We start from the raw sequence: 20,068 nt of genomic DNA, 5'->3' as shown, positions 1-20,068 counted from the left end.
TGATCAAATAATTGCAAAACACAAGAGAGGTGTGAACAAAACACAAAGGTCCATTAAAAGTCAAAATTAGTTTAACCTTGAATTGAGGTCAGCGTTAGTTTTAGGCGGCGTACAGTATTGCAGAAAACTTGGAAACTATTTCATTGAAGTTTTGTAAAAATTTTGGATATTTCCGTTAGGGACCCCCGCTCAGTGAGTGCATATTAATTGCAACATCCAAGCGCACGTGCTAAATAAGGACAATGGTTTTTGAAAAATTCCGAATGAATTTACGCTCGGGGCTCGACACTTGATTATAATTCTGCATTTTTGCACGTCGGCTAGTGTTACTTAGCTGTATAACCACCACATTTGGCTACATGTTAGTACGCAAATTTCCACACATCAATGAGGCAACAAACAGAATGAAATCGGTAGAGACTAGCGATTGGACCAATGAAATGCAAGATGATCTGCCAATTGAGAATACCGTAGAACTCTTCTGGGAAGGGGTTGAGGGTGGACTCCTTCAGCTCGAATATGATTGTGATCCACAGGGTAATGTTGACTAGGAGGAAGAAAATGACGAAGGACTTGGAGGGTTTCTTCCGCTTGCGTCTCGGACAGCGTCGCAGCCCGTCTAGAAGGTACACTGTCTGGAACGCAGTCTCCACTGCCTGAAATAATAATCAATTTGTTTCAGCGTAATCCCAGCGGACCAGCATTAGCATTCTTTAATTAATTAACAGAAGCCTGTTCGCCGCTGTCATTTTCTGCAAATCCAACATTTCAGAATTTCCTGCTCTCTTTTCGATCATTGCTCTTTTCGGTGACTATGGCCATTTTGCGTCTGAAATATTTACGTGGTACCTACTACCAAATACTGCACCCAAGATTGGCCAGGATTTGGTCGATCTGGAGCTATGGTTACGTGAGAGGTCAAGCTCATAAATATTTAATGATCCAAAGAATAGTTTGCTTTCCCCGCGGTAGAAAATGACGACCTATAATTCGCAGTTTTAACCAAATCACCTCTCATAAATCCACACACAGTATCATCAGAGCAATGATTCGCTTTAGCTGGTTCTCTCTGACTACTAAACACAACCATCAAATTGGGATGTTCAATTCCCAAAAATCTGGGATCTTTTCAACAATTCCCCCCCCCTTTGCAAAAGGGGAGCTATTCTTGAATAGAATTTAAGCGAGCGATTTATTAACCAATCAGAGACGACTAATAACTTTCCGTGTATGCTTATACTGTGTTAAACTGGATAGAATAAAATGCGCCATGCTAGGGCAATTAGCCGAATTGGAATACAAAGCGAAAAGAATTTCCGACTGGCGGGTCGGTGGGCGCGCTTCCCACATTACATCCCACAGCGCGTGAGAGGCATGGCCGTGAACAGCGGTCCACAATTGCGCCTAAACTGATATTCGACTATCTAAACTGTAGGCCAACTAATATTGCGGTAAAGTACAGCACAAAAAGGGTGGCGATTCTCTACTAGGTACCAAAGGGGGGGGGGGCAATTGTTGAAAAGATCCAAAATCTGTGACAGGTGTCTCGAGGAATAGTTTAATGAAATATTTAAAATTGTTGCTTTTTGGTGGCAAGTTTACTGAAATCAGAAGGGTTAAGTTATCTTTCCAAATAGATTAAAAAAACCAACAATATGAATATGGACTAAAAACAAAACGCTTTTTTGTTAATTTGAATTAATAAATGATACAAGGGATTCAGATAAATAAATCAGTTCTCAGTTTTCGTAGTTTTTGTGATCAATATCGACTGGTTTGCTTCCCGGGTCGAGGCATCCACCGTTAAAAATCGGTGATAGGAGTGGAAAAAGTTGTCCACCGCTAAAAATCAGGGGTAAGGGTGGAAAGTAGACAAATCGGAGATTTCATATTCGTCCAACTTTATTCCATCACAATTCCACTTTTATTCCCCCGTAATTTCTTAAAGTGGACAGATCGATATTTCTCTCTATGAAAACCTTTATTTCACCAAAACTCCATCCTTATTTCAATGATCGTTTTTAATGGTTCATTTTGTTAAAAACAGGTGTGATTGATTTGATATGCACTAAAAAGGCCACAAAAGCATCCAGTGTCTTCCAGCTTATCATATATATATATATATATATATATATATATATATATATATATATATATATATGTATATATATATGATTTATTCTACTTTTTGTTCTGTAAATGAGACTTTTCTGTGACTCCATTCATTTTGTATCATTTTTAGGTAGCAAATACCACAAAATCAACTGTCAGTATTTAGTTGAGATTGAAAAAACATAGTGCCAGCAAATTAGTCAACCATAAAATTAGGGTTGCCATAACATAACTTTTTTCCTTGATTAAAGAAGTACCTGGCGAAAATCCTAAAACTCACTTCTCAACATTCCAATGCATTCTAATATAATACCATAGCAGAACGGCGCCCCTATTGAAATCAATTATTACCTTTTCAATTTGTCACTTCCTTCTCTTAACCATTGAAAATCTGCTTCGGTGTATTGATGAAACCATGATAAATTGATGACAAGGAAAAGTAGACCGAAAAGATAATGTCAGTCATGCTGCGAAATTTCACACCCACACATACACACGTCTTACTTTTAATTAAAAAAACAGCTTTTAAGAAAACAGATCACTAGATAAACTTAGTTTCAAAGAAAATGCCAGCAATTTACAGTCCAATTATAAAAACTAAGTATAAAAACCCATTATCGAATTTTTCAATATGTTAAGATACAAATGTTACTCTGGAACGACAGGCAGGGCAATTTAATTTCGAGGGGCATTTAGCCTAGATAAATTTTACGGGCGCAAAACGGTCGACCATGGCGGGATTTGCACCCTCGAACTCTGGAATAAGAGACGGATGCATTTTAAACTCGGCTATCAGGGTGTTTTCGTTGATAAATTTAGAATCGATTTTAATGTAGCGCTTAATTTCTGAATGATAGCAATTTAGGTCACGCAAATATCCCGAAGTCACGCTTTAAAAATTACCCGAGAACCAAAATAGCAAAGAAGTTCAAGAATGAAACGGCTAAACACAAATTTTGCATGAAAAAGTTGCACGCGTTTACAATAATTGCTTCAAATTTTGTTCCGGAGCAATTGCTTCAAACTTCGTTCCAGAACAAAACTGCTAAAAAATAGAATCAATTCACCCCTAAAATTCAATACCGCGCCAATGGTGAAATCAGTTCAGAGGTCGAAATAAAACAGAATTACACCAGACAAAAAGTAGGGGGCACAGGTTGAAATGTGAAAAACCACAAATAAAAAATCACACCAATTAGTTATAACAAAACTGAAAATATAATCAATTCGCAGAGAACATAAAATGAAAAAGAAATGTCAAGGAATACCAAAATCAGTGACGTAACTTTAAAAACTAATCACATAAAAATTGAAAATGAATATTAATTTTGTCAAAACGCAATTACTATATCGTTTATAGTGAAACGGAATATAGACATCCATTCAAATAATCAACTCTGATTGTTCCGGTGTAACTCATTGTTCATTCCGCCACTTGGACCTAGTAAACAGCAAGCATGTCTGTCTGAGCTGCCATTTAATTACTGTCTTAATACTGAACCTGAGCCTAAATAAGACCAAAATAATTTCTTCGGTTCTTCTGTGAGTTCTACTGAAACTACAGTTTTTGTAGGCACTACTCTCTCATTCCTTTGAGACGCTGAAAACCTAACAACGCCCAAGCGTTTCCAAAACTGTCCTCATATTCTTTGCTGTTTGATTTTGTAGCTGTATATCCGCTATATTTTTTACAATTGCATAACTGTTTCAATTTGGACTATTCGATAACATTAGTTTTTTCGAAATAAAAGTGGGCTGCATTTTCTACAGATCTCACAATACAGGATTGCTTTATGTGTACCAGTTCAATCCGATAGGAAACAAATAGAAGACAAATATATATATATATATATATATATATATATATATAAATATATATATATATATATATATATATATATATATATATTTATATGTGTCAAAGAACTATATGTCAAAGTATTTGAACTCAAACTAGAGTTGCCTTGTACTCGTTGTATTCACAAGTTGAAATACCAGAAGTTGGGGTTGTAACAGTTGAATCGCTACTCAAATAACTCGTAGATATAGGACAAAGTAACGAAAAAAATACAGCTCAAGAATAGTTTTCAATACAAGACATCCATAGTAATTGTCTCCTAAAGCATATTTAAAGCACAAGACACAGTAACACGTTATGTTTTGCTGCTCAAGACAGTATTTTACAATGTTTAGCTGAGGATTAGGAAGAAAGCTGTTTTCTCCGGCTTCCGGTAGTTAAGTTCTTTGCTAAGTCGCTGTTTTATTTCCACTTTTTTATTGTCACGTGACTATAGCTAACTGCAACCAGAACTAAAGTTATGACTTACAATGGCTAAACAGTTGCTTTGACAACATAAAGTGAACAAAAAAGAACCGATAATACAAACGTGTTTTCCCCTCTCAGTTTTTATGCTTGTATATTTTTCCCTCCTGCATAAGCTATGCTGGCTCAGTTTCAACAGTTTTGGTAAGATCGGAACGATCTTCTATAAAATACTGTAAATAAACTTGGTTGATTTTAATAATTTAACTTTTGACAGGCAAATGTCGGGGTCTAGGAAATAAAGCCCTACGGAAAATAATCCCCACAGAAATAAACCCCCATTTTAAAATTGAATTTTGGTTGTGATAATTTGTTCGTTTGTGATAGTTTCATATCAAGTCCCACGGGCCGCTAAGTCATGGCCACGGCCCGCGAGGCAGGGCCAAACGCGCTAAATGCGCAGCTCTTTAATAGTAAAGTGGGGGTTTATTTCCGTGGGGGTTTATTTCCTATCTAAATGAAATGGGGCTTTTTTTCCGTGGAGGTTTCTTTGCGCAACCGCTGAAATTCATTCATCCGCCGTTTAATTTCATGAAAAATGATTACGCAAACTTAACTTAAGCTGTAACAGAATTTAATAATGAAGCAAGGGCAAAACGAGGTAACACGCTTAGAGTGCAATCATTCTTTACAAATGCAAAAAAGCCAATCAGTTATTGCTAATGTTCAATAAATACTTTTTTTCAAATTCGTGTTTCACCTTTTAAAACTTCTATTACACTACTTTTAAACACAACTCAGAGGACAATAGTAATGGAAACGTTTACTATACAATTAGGCACACAAATTACGTCAGTGTAAATTACCAAGGATAATGTTTCTTGAGCACAATAAATCGAAATACAACCGGCTATTCAAAATCGTTAAGCTCAATCAATGTTTAAGTTCTATAAAGATCAAATCAATAGAGCCAACTGAAGCTAGAATCAAAGTTTGGTGGCGTCAGTAACAAATGAAATTAGCGTGACTGAACTATTTAAATGTAGATACCTGAAGTGAGTAAGATCCGACACATGCTATGCTAGAGTAGCTCCTGACTGTGAGCAGCTCAAGAAGGGCAGCCATGATGTTCAACACACAGTAGGCGAATGCACCACACGTAGTCACAATCAAGATGGGCTTATTGAGGGTGTTGTGGTAGTGGTCCTGTTTTCTATGTCTCTTCAGAGTGCACAGGGCTATGGGTAACAACAGCGTCATTATCCCTAGCCACACTCCATTGAAACCCTATAATGACCCACACAAACATTCACAATTATGGCCTGACCATCACTATGAATCTACTGAGAAATGGAGAAATTTATTTAAGACAACGACTTAGCTACCAGTCTATTATTTTGATTTAAGTTGAGAGTCTTTTCATCTCACTGCCACTAGGGTCTGGCCAAATATATATATTTTTTATTAATTTAATTCAATCAATGCATTTCTTAAAAGGCATCAAAAAAGGGAATGAGGACAAAATGCTCCAACAAGACAGAAGACAAGGGTTTCAAGCTTTGTAATGCGACGAATGCTGCAAGCAAAACTAAAGCAATATTTTACGATGCTTTAAAAATGAAAGCTGACCATTTAAGAGGTTTCAAGCTACTCAGAAACACTTGCCCGGTTCTCAGGGCATTTGAATCGCATAGATATCAATTAAATGCGGTTAACGAGCCACAACTTTCATCAAATTTACAGGCGCAGTCAGCACCACGAAGCATATTTCAGAAATTTGTCATAAAATTTCTGCCGAGTATCGCTGCAAAAAGTCCAAACCGCTACGGTTGTTGAGGCTTTCACGCAGCAACTAGGAGAGTACTCAAAATGCAAAAGGGGCCGACTGGTGCAACGATGTCATAGTGATGGTTTACCTGGTATACGGAGATGACGTATTGTGTGATGTAGATGTCAGTTGAGAAGAAGACATAGAGGATGAGGACACAGACACTGGAGATTATTGCAAAGGAGCCACACATCACTCCCAACACACCGTCCTTACATCTAAACAACACAGTTACACAAAATTACACTTACTCAGAACACAGCCAAGGACGCCGAATTCGTTGAGCCCCTTAGATATAAACGTTCCATAAAAACAACCCCTCAAGTATTCCGATCTTCTCTAGGTCCATTGCCGATTAGTACCGAAACTAACAGAGGCTGTTCACCCCTATCAATTATTTGACGTTCCTCTTTTCATCCCCTATTATTTGATAATCAATTGAAATAATTACTTCAAATTAACAATCAAAATGCGGGACACCTAGAGTTTAGGTACATGAATCATACCCAAAATATAGGGTGATGTAATTGATCATATTCTAGTGTTTGATCTGATTTGTACCTGAATTCTAGCTGTTTGTCGTGTTCCTCCTGGCTCTCCTCCCTGTGCTCTATGGCGTAGTTCTTACCCACATTCTCCCACATGATACCCATCACACACCCACTCACCACACAGTAAGCCACTGCCATCGGGAACAGAATAGGCGTGCTCTCCTCCTCCATGTCTGTGAACGAGTTAGCGTGGTCTCGCTCACACGCCAACCGAATGTTGTGAAAGTGTCCTAAAACACGTGACACCATAAAACATTACGTCATCATTACGTAAGCCAATTTGAGGTAATCGATTATGACGAAATGATTGTCAGCGCTCAGGGGTGGGGGATTGGCACGCTCTTATTACAAGTCACCTGTCAGCGTATGTCTCCTAATCGGTTATAAAATCTGCTGATTAAGAGCGAGGCGTCGTCTTATTATGTCTGATTATTTGCCCGGAAGCGCCTCGTCATGGAGTCTTAACAAGTACACTGTAATCGTTGTCTCCATGAATGTCAATACTTTTAACTTGCCTCCTGTAATAATCTTTATTTTAACCCAAAATGATTTTTATTGCCAGTTCTATTATAAATACCATTTTTGCATTAAAAATAAGGATAATTTCCAAAAAATCAATTCGGGGAAATACTTTATTATAGACATTTTCAATATTTTGTATGCATCATCAAAGCATTAAAATAAACAAATTTTGATGCAAGCACGTCTTTTTCCAACAATTTCGGCAATTTATTTTGCGTGGATCAATTTATTTTGCGTGGAAAGACAAGTGGCATTATTGAAAAGCTCTTAAAGGGAACCTTTTTGTGAGTGGAATCTATTTTTGAGCAGAAGTTTAAAGGAAAATTGTTTTAAGTTTTCACAAATTTTCCCGGGAATTCACTCTTTCGCTACGCCCACTTCAAAAATGCTAATATATACTTTTGGATCATGACTTAGTACCTCGTATCTGCCGTATATCTAATATATAACAAACTTACATCTGGAATCTAAAATATTCAAAATAGCTCCGACTTTTTTTTATAATTTTCTAAATCAGCAACTACCTAATGGAGGCGTTTGCTTCCCGAGCTAAATCACTTCAAGGAATATTCAGACCTGCGACTAAAACTTTGTCTTTAGAGGGATTACCACGCGACAACAGAAAAACTCTCATTGAACTCGAAAAACTGCATCCCAAGGAAAACGAAATAATGATCTTATAGGAGACTGTATCTGCAAAGTTTTTCAATTCGATGAAGCAAAAGCGCTTTTACATTTCCAGTCGTTTTACATTTCCAATTTTACAGCTACCGTGCAGTCCAAAATGTCCCCATAGCATCTTCTCTACGCAATCAATTCTTCAATCTCGATCAATCAAACCGGGCAACGGCTTCATCAACCAAGGCGGTGAACCTGGCCAGCAGCCAAGCTTTGTGGCTCCAAGTTTTTGCAGAGCCTCACTAACAGCATTGAAGCAGAAAAAATCTGCTGTTAGACCTATTGCTGTTGGCGAAATTATTCGGCGTCTTGTTGCCAAGTGCATTGCAAAAGAAGCAGCTTCCGAGATAGTAGACTTGTTTGGAGTAAAGCAGCTAGGAATTGCTGTCAAGGGAGGAGCTGAGAGCATAGTGCATGCCACAAAAATACGTTTCGGGAAATCAGAAAAGCAAAAAGCATAATCCAAATTGACTTCAGAAACGCATTTAATTTAGTGAAGCGTAGAAATATCCTCAGCTCATCAAAAATTTTGATGCATAGTATTTTTTCTTTCGTCTCCTGTTATTCTCGGCATAGTGATTTATTTTTCAACATTTCAACGACAAAAAGTCAGTTGGAGTGCAGCTGGGAGATCACTTGGGTGCACTTTTGTTTTCTCTGGCAATATGGCCTCTCATTATTGAAAGTGAAACGAAATGACGAAACCTCATGCAACACTGCTAGTATTATGATGACGGAATTTTGCAGGAACTGAAGACAATCTCTATAACTTTGGATATGCTAACAGTATCAGGAGCAGAATGAATTTTGGAGCTCAGGAAGGATAAGTGCGATCTATTGTCACTCAAAAACATGAACGAAACTGATAATTTGATCAAGAAGAACAGCTTAGATTGAATATAAGTTTTAGGAGCTGTTATAGACTCTTATGCCTTTGTTTCCTCGTGACTAAATCGCGTCAAAAAAAAAGGAGCTTCTAGACAATTTACCATATGTGAACGATCCATGTGCTCTTGGCATCTTTTGTTATTGCCTCGGTGCACCCAAAAAATGCTATTCTTTTTGCGATGCAATTCTCCCTCACAAGAATCACAGAAAAAACTTAAAAAAGTCGATTCTGTTCAGCGCGCAACGTTTTGAGGAAATTGGTATTAAGTGTCGGATACTTCACGGGATCTACGCTGCCTCCCAATTAAAAAAACCGGTGTTGGAATAAAAACCAACTGACCAGTTTCATGCTGCACTGCATATGTTGGTTCTGTTTTCCAATCCTCTGTCGGGTAGAAATGTAGCACGCCAAGGTCCAATCGAAGACATCTCATTTGTTAATACAGTTGCACTGCGCGAAACTTAGACCACGCATCCCTCTCAAAAAGTTCAGGAAGAAATGATAAATCAGCTTAAGACAACTTGCAAACGAAGACAAAAATCCTCTAGTGAAAAAGCTCGTTTGCTATCTCTTCTTCCACCACAATCAGGTGCATTCTCATCCGCAGCCCCATCCAAGCTCTGGGGCTATATTTATCTCCAAATGAGTTCTATGTTGCTCTTAAATATCGACTGGGTGTTAGGCTTTACGAAAACGAGCGAAAATGTCCTTTCTGTAATTCTGGGACCATAGACGTAATGCGAGACCATGTCATGTCATGCACAGGTCTAACCGATGTGATCGCTCGTCATGATCGCATACAAAACAAAATTATATCAGCTTGCTCGGGAGCCCATCTGTTTCCCGTCTGTGCGCAAGTTTACTACCCAACAACTTCAGACCGGGCGATATATTCTTATGTGCATGGAATGGGTGTCAGCCAGCCGAATTGGATGTTACCGTAACGTCTCATTCCAACCAGGCCTTATCGCAAATACGGCGTAGAAGAATGGTTTTGCACTGTCAGCTACAGAGAACAGAAAGTACGAACAGAAAGCCAGACATTCCTTTGGCCTTCAAGTTGTTTGGGGGATTTTCGTAAACAGTTTGTAACATCGTCAAACGTATCGGTACTCTGGCTGATAACAAAAGTTTGCAAACTGTGAAGTTATCTGTAGATTTTAGTAAGTTGTCGCAATCTCTGCTACAGCAATCAGCTGGTCCACTATGATGCTGATTGAACACGACGCGAGATCATAAACGCATATGAAAGACGAGCTATTCTTTGATTCCTTGACTCACCGTTCTATTAGGAATCTTCGTCAAATGTCGCGTCACCCAATGAGAGGGGAGAACAAACTCTGATGAGTTGTTGACGTCTCGGGCAATGGGAGCGGAGCTCAAATTCTCATTTCTCTTCCTATGGATCGTGAATCAGTGGCTTGGAAAATTTAAGAGCAAATACAGGATAAATAACTCAAAGATTTTTCCAAGATGATAGCGAGTTGGCTTCCATTGATGATTCAAATTGAACTGATATTAATAACAATGCTCGGCTTTGAGCCAAATTTTTCCCTGTGAATGAATTGACATGGGATTATAACTATAAAAACTAATAATCGATGCGGAATTGGCAGTTCGTGGAAAATGTTCCCCATTCTTCTTTTAACTTCTCAAATCAGCTCTACGACTAGATAAATACTATGATATTTAGGAGTATTAAATTGGTTAACCTAGCAGATAGAACTGTGATGGTCTTCTTTCAATCAATTTTAAAATTTTGAAACAAAAGATTTCGATACAAGTCTTCAAGCTGTTTTTTAGAGCTTTTCGAAGCTAAAAACTCAATTGAAATATTAAAATTTTCCATGGCTCATTAAACTATGTTTAGAGAAAAATTTCTCGATGATGCTGCAGTATTTTTTGTTCCGAATTTTTTAAAGCCAGTAATCCACATATCGTTAACGAAAGTGAAAAAAACGTACTCTGCGCGGCAATTCAGTTTGGCTAATTGAAATGCAAGTTTTTTTTTTGGTCAAATTTTTCACTAACCCTCCAAACATTTTATAATTCTGAGAACATTGATTTGATTTGGTGCTTTAAAATACTTATTGATAAAAACTTTGTTTTGATTTGCTGCCCCTTCGCGTCTATTTCGAAAAAAGGATAGATCATCAATGAGCTTAACCAGCGCCAAAACCTATTGATCATAAAACTATTAGACGAATGAAAACTGGGAAAAGAAAAGCAAAAAACCATTTTAAGTTATTGTTTATCTTTTAAAAAAAGTGGTGTCTGATCGGTATTCGCAAAAGTCTGCTTTGACGCTGCTGTCGTTGCATTGCTGAGGGAAATGCAAAAAAGTAACAGTTAAACCTTTTCATTTTTAAAATTATCACCCGCATTAAGAGTTAAAAAGGAAAGTTTTTCCATGTGGTAGTTGATTGATTTTGTCTTCAAGTCTGCAGATAAAACAATAAGAATTAGACCTAAAAACCGTAAAACGTCAAAATGTCTGGGCATTGCCATAAAGATCTTCACATTTTTATATTTCTTGTTTTCTGTTGCAAAATGATTTTGTTGCATTTTCAGAGGAGGAATATTACGGTAATTCACATGTATTCACTTGTGAATTGATCTTGTTGCATAAGGGAGGTCATGTTCAAGTACAGATCGAAGATTGAATTGGAAGATTAATTTGAAAGAAATTCAAAGATTAAATTTTCTCCAGTTTAGTGATTTTGAAAGTTGTTTCGCGCTTTACGGGTCCGAACCCTATGTGCGACCACACATTTCGAACCCTACTCTTTTCCAATCATTTTAATTTTGAGTTTTTCGAGATTTTTGTCTCAAATACATTTGAATCAGTTTCCATTTTCCGCCAAATTTAGCGAACCACAGCGTAGATTTAATGAAGTCAAATAAAGCATACCAATGAGAAATTTCTAGCATGCCATCTAAAAACAAAACAAGTTCTCCCAGTTTTGGATTGGATATTTGAAAAATTGAGGAGATACACTGTCTCATTAAACTATGTTTAGAGAAACATTTCTCGATAATGCTGCAGTATTTTTGTTCCGAATTTTTTAAAGCCAGTAATCCACATATCGTTAACCAAATTGAAAAAAAAACGGACTCTGAGTCGGAATCCAATTTGGCTAATTGAAATGCAAGTATTTTTTGGTCAACTTTTTCACTAACCCTCCAACCATTTTATAGTTCGGAGAACATTGATTTGATTTGGTGCTTTAAAATACTTTTTGATAAAAACTTTGTTTTGATTTGCTGCCCCTTCGCGTCCATTTCGAAAAAAGGATGGGTCATCAATGAGCTTAACCAGCGCCAAAACCTATTGATCATAAAATTATTAGACGAATGAAAACTGGGAAAAGAAAAGCAAAAAACCATTTTAAATTTTTGTTTATCATTAAAAAATATGTTGTGTCTGATCGGTCTTCGCAAAAGTCTGCGTTGACGCTGCTGTCGTTGCATTGCTGAGGGAAATGCAAAAAAATAACAGTTAAACCTTTTCATTTTTAAAAATAACACCCGCATTAAGAGTTAAAAAGGAAATTTTTTCCATGTGGTAGTTGATTGATTTTGTCTTCAAGTCTGCAGATAAAACAATAAGAATTAGACCTAAAAACCGTAAAACGTCAAAATGTCTGGGCATTGCCATAAAGATCTTCACATTTTTATATTTCTTGTTTTCTGTTGCAAAATGATTTTGATGCATTTTCAGAGGAGGATTATTACGGTAATTCACATGTATTCACTTGTGAATTGATCTTGTTGCATAAGGGAGGTCATGTTCAAGTACAGATCGAAGATTGAATTGGAAGATTAATTTGAAAGAAATTCAAAGATTTAATTTTCTCCAGTTTAGTGATTTTGAAAGTTGTTTCGCGCTTTACGGGTCCGAACCCTACGTGCGACCACACATTTCGAACCCTACTCTTTTCCAATCATTTTAATTTTGAGTTTCTCGAGATTTTGTCTCAAATACATTTGAATCAGTTTCCATTTTCCGCCAAATTTAGCGAACCACAGCATAGATTTAATGAAGTCAAATAAAGCATACCAATGAGAAATTTCTAGCATGCCATCTAAAAAGAAAACAAGTTCTCCCAGTTTTGGATTGGATATTTGAAAAATTGAGGAGATACACTGTCTCATTAAACTATGTTTAGAGAAACATTTCTCGATAATGCTGCAGTATTTTTGTTCCGAATTTTTTAAAGCCAGTAATCCACATATCGTTAACCAAATTGAAAAAAAAACGGACTCTGAGTCGGAATCCAATTTGGCTAATTGAAATGCAAGTATTTTTTGGTCAACTTTTTCACTAACCCTCCAACCATTTTATAGTTCGGAGAACATTGATTTGATTTGGTGCTTTAAAATACTTTTTCATAAAAACTTTGTTTTGATTTGCTGCCCCTTCGCGTCTATTTCGAAAAAAGGATAGATCATCAATGAGCTTAACCAGCGCCAAAACCTATTGATCATAAAACTATTAGACGAATGAAAACTGGGAAAAGAAAAGCAAAAAACCATTTTAAGTTATTGTTTATCTTTTAAAAAAAGTGGTGTCTGATCGGTATTCGCAAAAGTCTGCTTTGACGCTGCTGTCGTTGCATTGCTGAGGGAAATGCAAAAAAAAAACAGTTAAACCTTTTCATTTTTAAAAATAACACCCGCATTAAGAGTTAAAAAGGAAATTTTTTCCATGTGGTAGTTGATTGATTTTGTCTTCAAGTCTGCAGATAAAACAATAAGAATTAGACCTAAAAACCGTAAAACGTCAAAATGTCTGGGCATTGCCATAAAGATCTTCACATTTTTATATTTCTTGTTTTCTGTTGCAAAATGATTTTGTTGCATTTTCAGAGGAGGAATATTACTTTAATTCACATGTATTCACTTGTGAACTGATCTTGTTGCATAAGGGAGGTCATGTTCAAATACAGATCGAAGATTGAATTGGAAGATTAAATTGAAAGAAATTCAAATACATTGTCTTTGAATACAATGGATTTGAGATTTTGTCTCAAATACATTTGAATCAGTTTCCATTTTCCGCCAAATTTAGCGAACCACAGCGTAGATTTAAAGAAGTCAAATAAAGCATACCAATGAGAAATTTCTAGCATGCCATCTAAAAAGAAAACAACTTCTCCCAGTTTTAGATAGGATATTCGAAAAATTGAGGAGATACACTCTCAATGTGTTTTTTAGCGTCACGTTTTGCGCCCGTGAGAGCATCTGTGATTTATTGGAATAAGTAAAAAACGTGTAAACACTTAATGAAATCCTTTTACGTTACGGCAAATTTCATGTATTTTAACGAAAGTGGTACCTAACTGCTCTTTTCGTTCCCATAATAACACTAGAATTACTTAATATTTTAACAGACCTCCGTGAAACATTTCACGCTTCATTAAAAACAGCGACACCAAACCTGCATTTCTTCTCCCCCGGAGTTCAATTAGGCGCAAATCTACTAAGCCGAAGCTGGAATAGAGCTACTACAATACGTTCAAACTAAACCTGGTCGCCTTTTATGTGTTTCAGAAATAAATTTTTCAAAAAGTGAAAAAATACACGCAGTTAGCCACTGATGCAAACTCACCTCTCAGTGAAAAATACAGCATGAATTATTTGTTCAAAAACAGTTCGTCTGAAATCATATTTTTTCAGGTAGACAGCCATAAAACATGTGAGGTGTAATCATGTTAATAATGAAACAGACGTGAACAGAATTGTTGTTCATTTAAACAACTGCTGGCATTGTTTTGATGGATTAGAAAGAAGGGATTGTTTTCTGGGGAAATGTTTTCAAAAGATATCAACAGTGGCCTCACATACTGCCACTTCATTCAGTTCCAACAGCTCACCGCAAGGTTAAAAATTGAAAACTGAGAATTTCAAGGTTGCTTAGATTGTAGCTGAGTGCACTTGTAAAGCAGAATTGACTTTTGAAGTTGAGGGCAAATACGAAATCACAATTATTGCCACCTGAGCTAGGTCTCAGATATATTCAACACTGCAACTTTCAGCTAAAATGTTTAATCATGAAATACTGAGCTGCAACAAATAGTTGACCTTGCTTTTATTAAAAACTGACGCATCACTGTGAGACTGAGCACGCAATTTATAAAAATCGCACTTATTTTTGGGACAAATTTAAGGCAAAAAGAAACAAGCTATGCTCACACAAAAACGATTAAAAACAGAATGATTACTTTCAGACGACTACCAACACCTCTAAAGCAATAAATTTGATGGGACCGATAAGAAATTAGACAAAAAATGCAACAGCTTGAAGTCAGAACCCGATTTAGATTTAAAAAAAAGGCGTAATCATTAATCAGTTAATAGACTGGACCTGAAATAATGCACTTTCGATTCAAATTGAATTTCTGTTCATGGACTTCCAAAGTTCCGATGACAGTATTTGAGACGGCTGCGAAATTTTCAACACACGCACCTCAAAACTTTGGGATTTCCGGATGCTGTGATGCCAACAGTGATAATAACTCAGTCGGTATTTCTAACTGTGCAAAATGGATACGTTGACCTTAGACAACATCAACAGAATTTCTCCAATTATTCCTCAATTATCCTAAAACTTTATTTTCTCAAGTCAGAGAATTCTAATTAATTTTAAATTAATTAAATTTTTCTAATTAAAGAGCCATTATCCGGATAGGTTGAAATCTCTTATTCCTCTTGTGAATCAAAAATTATTATTGCGAGGGACTTGTATGCAGTTAATCATCAATTAAGTTGTTAACTAAGGTGGAAATTAGATACCTTATCCGTGGGCAGAAGAGACGGAGCGGACAGTGGCAGCAAGCGTAGATAATAAGTACAAAAAATTAACACTAATTGTCATCGCTTGTATTGTGCGTTAATTGACCCTAGGCGAATTTTGCTGCGGGGTCGTGCACAACGCTTAATTTTTGTAAGTAGCATTCACACGGAATCTACTACATTTTGAGCTGGACATTTTAAACGTAGCTTTGTATGTACTTTTAAAAAATAAGGCTAACAAATTTCCCTCATTAATCGAATTTTTCGTTTTAATTACCTTAATTTTCAAAAATCTGATACATAGAAGCTGTGAAGCTATCAAAAGCATGGAAATTAATTACAATAAGCGTGAACTTCTGTTCCTTAAAGTGTAGATTTTAATTTTAAAGCGCGTCGAATCTGAATACATTAAATCTTTAAAAGTACTTACGTTGAGAGCGTGAACTCTACATGCAATTTTTCGTAAGTGTTCTCAAAATGTCGCCGACCCAAGAAGTGCTCAAAATTTTTCACAGCGGCCCATGAAACGGTAAGCTCTGAGACACCACCACGACGGACGACAGGACTGGGAAGAGATGGTAACCCTCAGCACCCGGACGGGGTCACCAGTAAGAGCCTCGGCCAAAGCTGCCGGATTACCGAACCGAGAACCTGGAGGGGCGATATGGACGAAATGAGGATTAGGGTGTTGATCAAATGGCGACTTGTCACCATTGAGGAGAGCCCCGCGCCTCAATGGGAAAAGGAAAAGAGAAAGAGAGACAGACCGGGAGAGGAGAAAAAAGAGAAAACAGAAAGAGAAGAAAGGAGCAGAGCTACCTACCTGAGCTCCACCCACGCTGAGATACGCACTTGGAACCTTCAGAAAGTCTCTCTGCCCCAGCAAAACAGGAGAAGACTTAGAGAGGTCGTAAATTACTACGGGATCAAGGGGTGGAAGGTAGTAGTGCTATCGGAAGTCACCGCGGAGGATGTTCGTATGATATGGCTGGGCGAGGGCAAGCACGGAGCCGTGGTGATCCACTCAAAAAAGATCGCCATCTTCCTGATCGGAGAAGGGAGACAAGTATGGGAGAGGAGTGGGATGCAACGGAAGCTCGGCGACAGAACCACAATGGCGAAGATAGACGACTTGAAGCTAATCGCCTGCTACCAACCAACGACCCAGCACACAGCAGAGAAAATAGAGAACTACAAGTGGGAGCTGGAGGAACACGTCAGGACAGCAACGACGAAGGAATAGCTCATCATCGGGGGCGACCAAAATGCAACAATTGGAAGAAGGGAGGACCAGAACTTCGAGACGGGTACCTGTGGGCGATATGGGCTCGGCAAGACAAAGGAGGCTGGCAAAGACCTGCAGCGATGGTGCCAATCCCACGGGCTGGCCTGAACAGACTCTTTCTATAAGGTCCAGAAGAGAGGAACATGGCAAAGCAGCCTCAACGGCAAGTGCTACGAACTGGATGTTTTCATAACTCGAAGCGCGCAGAGAAAAAGAATAATTGAAAGAATATGGGTAGAAATTGGGGACAATTTCTCGGACCATAGACAGAAAACCATGCGAGTCAGGTTGAGAAGACCAAAGTTCCAAGCCAGGAAAAAAGGCACCAAGGGTAAATTTCACGAAAATGAAAAATCCGGAGATCAGAGCCAAATTCGCGCAGCAGACAAAAGTGATCAGGGCACAATTGGCTGAAACAGAATGTGTTCATAATAGACGAAAGGCGATAAAAAGACACTAGTTTCGGTCAAATAGAGAAGTTTACCATAAAAAATCGAATTCTAATTGAGATCTCCTTTTTTAGAAAACAATTCATTTTTATTGTTTTTATAAGTCACCGAGAGGCTAGTTACTTCTCATATCTCGTTCCGTTGATAAGAAACCTCTTTTACATTCAAATAAAGCCCAAGGAACATAAAAACTGTTTTCAAGGAATGGCTCACGTTTTTTCTGGCTTGGACTTTGAGTTTTCGAAACTTTAATTGAAATTTAAATTCTTTTTAGATTTTTCAATTTTTTTTGGAGTCCTATGGCATAGATTCTTTGACTAAAATTGCAATAGATTTCGTTCTGAGCATTAAGTGATCCTATCTAGTGCTTTAAATGGACAGCTAGGGGCATTTAAGACTTCGAAATTTTTATTGCAACATTAACCAATCATAAACTCATTTTCGTGAGCTGTAAGTCAATCTCAGTAATTACCGGACCCCTTTCCTTTCTACGGCAACCAAAACAAAATTAATCTGGCTAGCAATTTTATCTTCTAACTATCATTTGATCTCAATGCCACAAGATTTCAAAAAAAAATCAAAAATTTTTGTATATTTTGGCATTATTGATACATTTTGATATCGTCTCAAACTATCTTAATTTTGATAGCTGCCATTGGCTTAAAAAAACGTTCAATCGATCATAGATAAAGTTTTCAGAGAAAATCATATCGCTTAAATGGCTTCGAAACTTTCTTCGCGCACTTTTCAACTGAATTTTTGGTTTTTGCCTTTATTCATTGTTGTTTTTGTAGTCATAAAACTTTTTTTTTTCGTGAACTGTTGGTTAGTCTCGGTAATTTTAGGACCTTTTTTCTAATTTATTCAATTTTTATCTAGTTAGCGGTTTTATTATATAACTATTGGTTTTCTGACTTCGATGCAAGAAATTTCATAATTTTTGTGTATTGGATACTTCTTCGTAATTTTGATTCATTTTGCAATCTCATCGCATTATCTTAATATTGACAGCTCCCAATAGCTTAGAGAAGACTTCCAACGGATCATAGATAATTTTTTCAGAGAAAACTTATGTTTTAAATGGCCCCGACACTCCTTCCTTCTCGCGCTTTTCTATTGAATAATTGGATTTTGCCTGTATTTGTTGTTATTTACATAGTCAGCAACTTGTTGTAACGTCTTATTGATGACTTATGAATAAAAAACATTGTTGTCCCATCGTGGCCTAATTGAGCATATTTATTGGCTTCGGTTGAAATCTATTGAATTTAATGGCGTTGACACTACGGTTTTTCTCAAATTTGTGGTTTTAATGTATGTGTTCATATTTGTTGATTTTTTGAAGTCATATTTTTAAAAAAGAAGAAAATTATTGCTGTTCAAGAAATAATTGAGATCAGAAAAATTTTCACTTAAAATTTTATCTTTGATGTCTTTTCGCTCGACACTGTTCTCGCTCAATTTTTTTTTGAATTTGAGGTTTTTGCCTGTTATTTTTTTATTCTTTATGTAGCTGTAAAATGCTGACTGGTCTCATAAACTTCTGATTAAAAATTGATCGAAAGAAATTACCCGAGGTAGTCAGTTTTTAGCGAATAGTCATAAAGTTTATGATATTATACAGTTTTTAAAAGTTTTTAAAACTTTTCAGTTTTTGCTGTTCTTTTTGTCAACTTGTAACTTATTCTCATCATGGAGAGGTCTTATCCAATTCCTTGTTTTCCAAAAATTACCATGTCTACTGATATTATGCCGTAATTGATGTTTTGCTTGAAGGACAATATGCGTTTTCATAAAACTATTGTGAGTGGTATATTTGTTCCTTTTTCTCTTCTTTTGGGACATTCATGTAATAACAGATCCCAATGAATTTCGAATGCGGCCCAAAAGAACTTATTTGTTTTTTCAGCATAATTATAGCATAAGTGGTATAAATAAAAACTGAATTAAAATTACATATTAATGAGATAATAGCTAATCATTTAATGGCTTCAATAATTTGTGTTTTCGCAATTTGTTTTTAATGTTTTGAGTTCTTCTGTTTCTTTAGTCCTTTCCCATGGCTTAGTCTAACCAACAACCCAGTGAATTCATAATGACTTTTTACTAAATTTATCGGGAATGAGTTCGTAATAAGCTGGTGGTTTTTAAGACTTTTGAAATTTTTTGGTTTAAAAGCCATTGATTGATTTTTGAATTTGGCCTCATTATTTCTTCTCTTTGTCGACTTGTTACGTAGTCTCATTAAGGAACATTTCTATCTGCTTTATAGTTAGGAAAAAATAAGTTTGTGTAATTAAGGTTTTATCTGATTGCGTTTTGACGTTGTTACTAGGTGCTTTTAATTTTAGATAATGAGCTTTGCCTTGAAGTTTTTGCTTATTTTGTTGTTTGTTTTTTTTTCTCGTAGTCTTTTTGATGGCAGATCTCGTGAGTATTGTAACGAAGCATGGCATTATGTATTTTAATTAGTAGTTAGGTTTTGTAACAAATTTTTAAACTCAAACAGCTATTTTTGTTATCTCTTCATTTGGTTGACAATTAAGTCAAAAGCAAACGCACATTAACGAGCCTCCTTGTTTAATATAATGAGTACAATAACACGATGTTAATCTTGCCCCAATCGTTAAAAATGGTGCAAATATTTGCTACGGTAGGTATAGTCTGTCCCGCAAAATCATCCAATTTGTCCAATA

General features: G+C 36.6%; 1 protein-coding gene across 5 annotated transcripts in view; it reads right to left on the bottom strand.

The window, feature by feature from the left end:
• Window positions 1-253: 253 nt before the first annotated feature.
• The window catches only part of LOC142339467 (proton channel OTOP2-like), a 60,600-nt gene continuing 40,785 nt past the window's right edge, over window positions 254-20,068 (bottom strand). For all 5 annotated transcript variants that reach the window (XM_075389521.1, XM_075389513.1, XM_075389548.1 and 2 more), the window contains 4 exons: window positions 6,765-6,984; window positions 6,292-6,421; window positions 5,426-5,662; window positions 254-656 (listed from right to left, as the gene is read on the bottom strand). In XM_075389521.1, the coding sequence (XP_075245636.1) occupies window positions 363-656; window positions 5,426-5,662; window positions 6,292-6,421; window positions 6,765-6,984 (881 nt within the window). In that variant the 3' untranslated portion in view covers window positions 254-362. The remainder of the gene's footprint in view (window positions 657-5,425; window positions 5,663-6,291; window positions 6,422-6,764; window positions 6,985-20,068) is intronic.

This window comes from Convolutriloba macropyga, chromosome 1, assembly GCF_964194025.1.
Source record: "Convolutriloba macropyga chromosome 1, txConMacr16.3, whole genome shotgun sequence".
NCBI classification, from domain to species: Eukaryota; Metazoa; Xenacoelomorpha; order Acoela; family Convolutidae; genus Convolutriloba; species Convolutriloba macropyga.
This window is presented reverse-complemented; position numbering and strand designations above follow the sequence as displayed.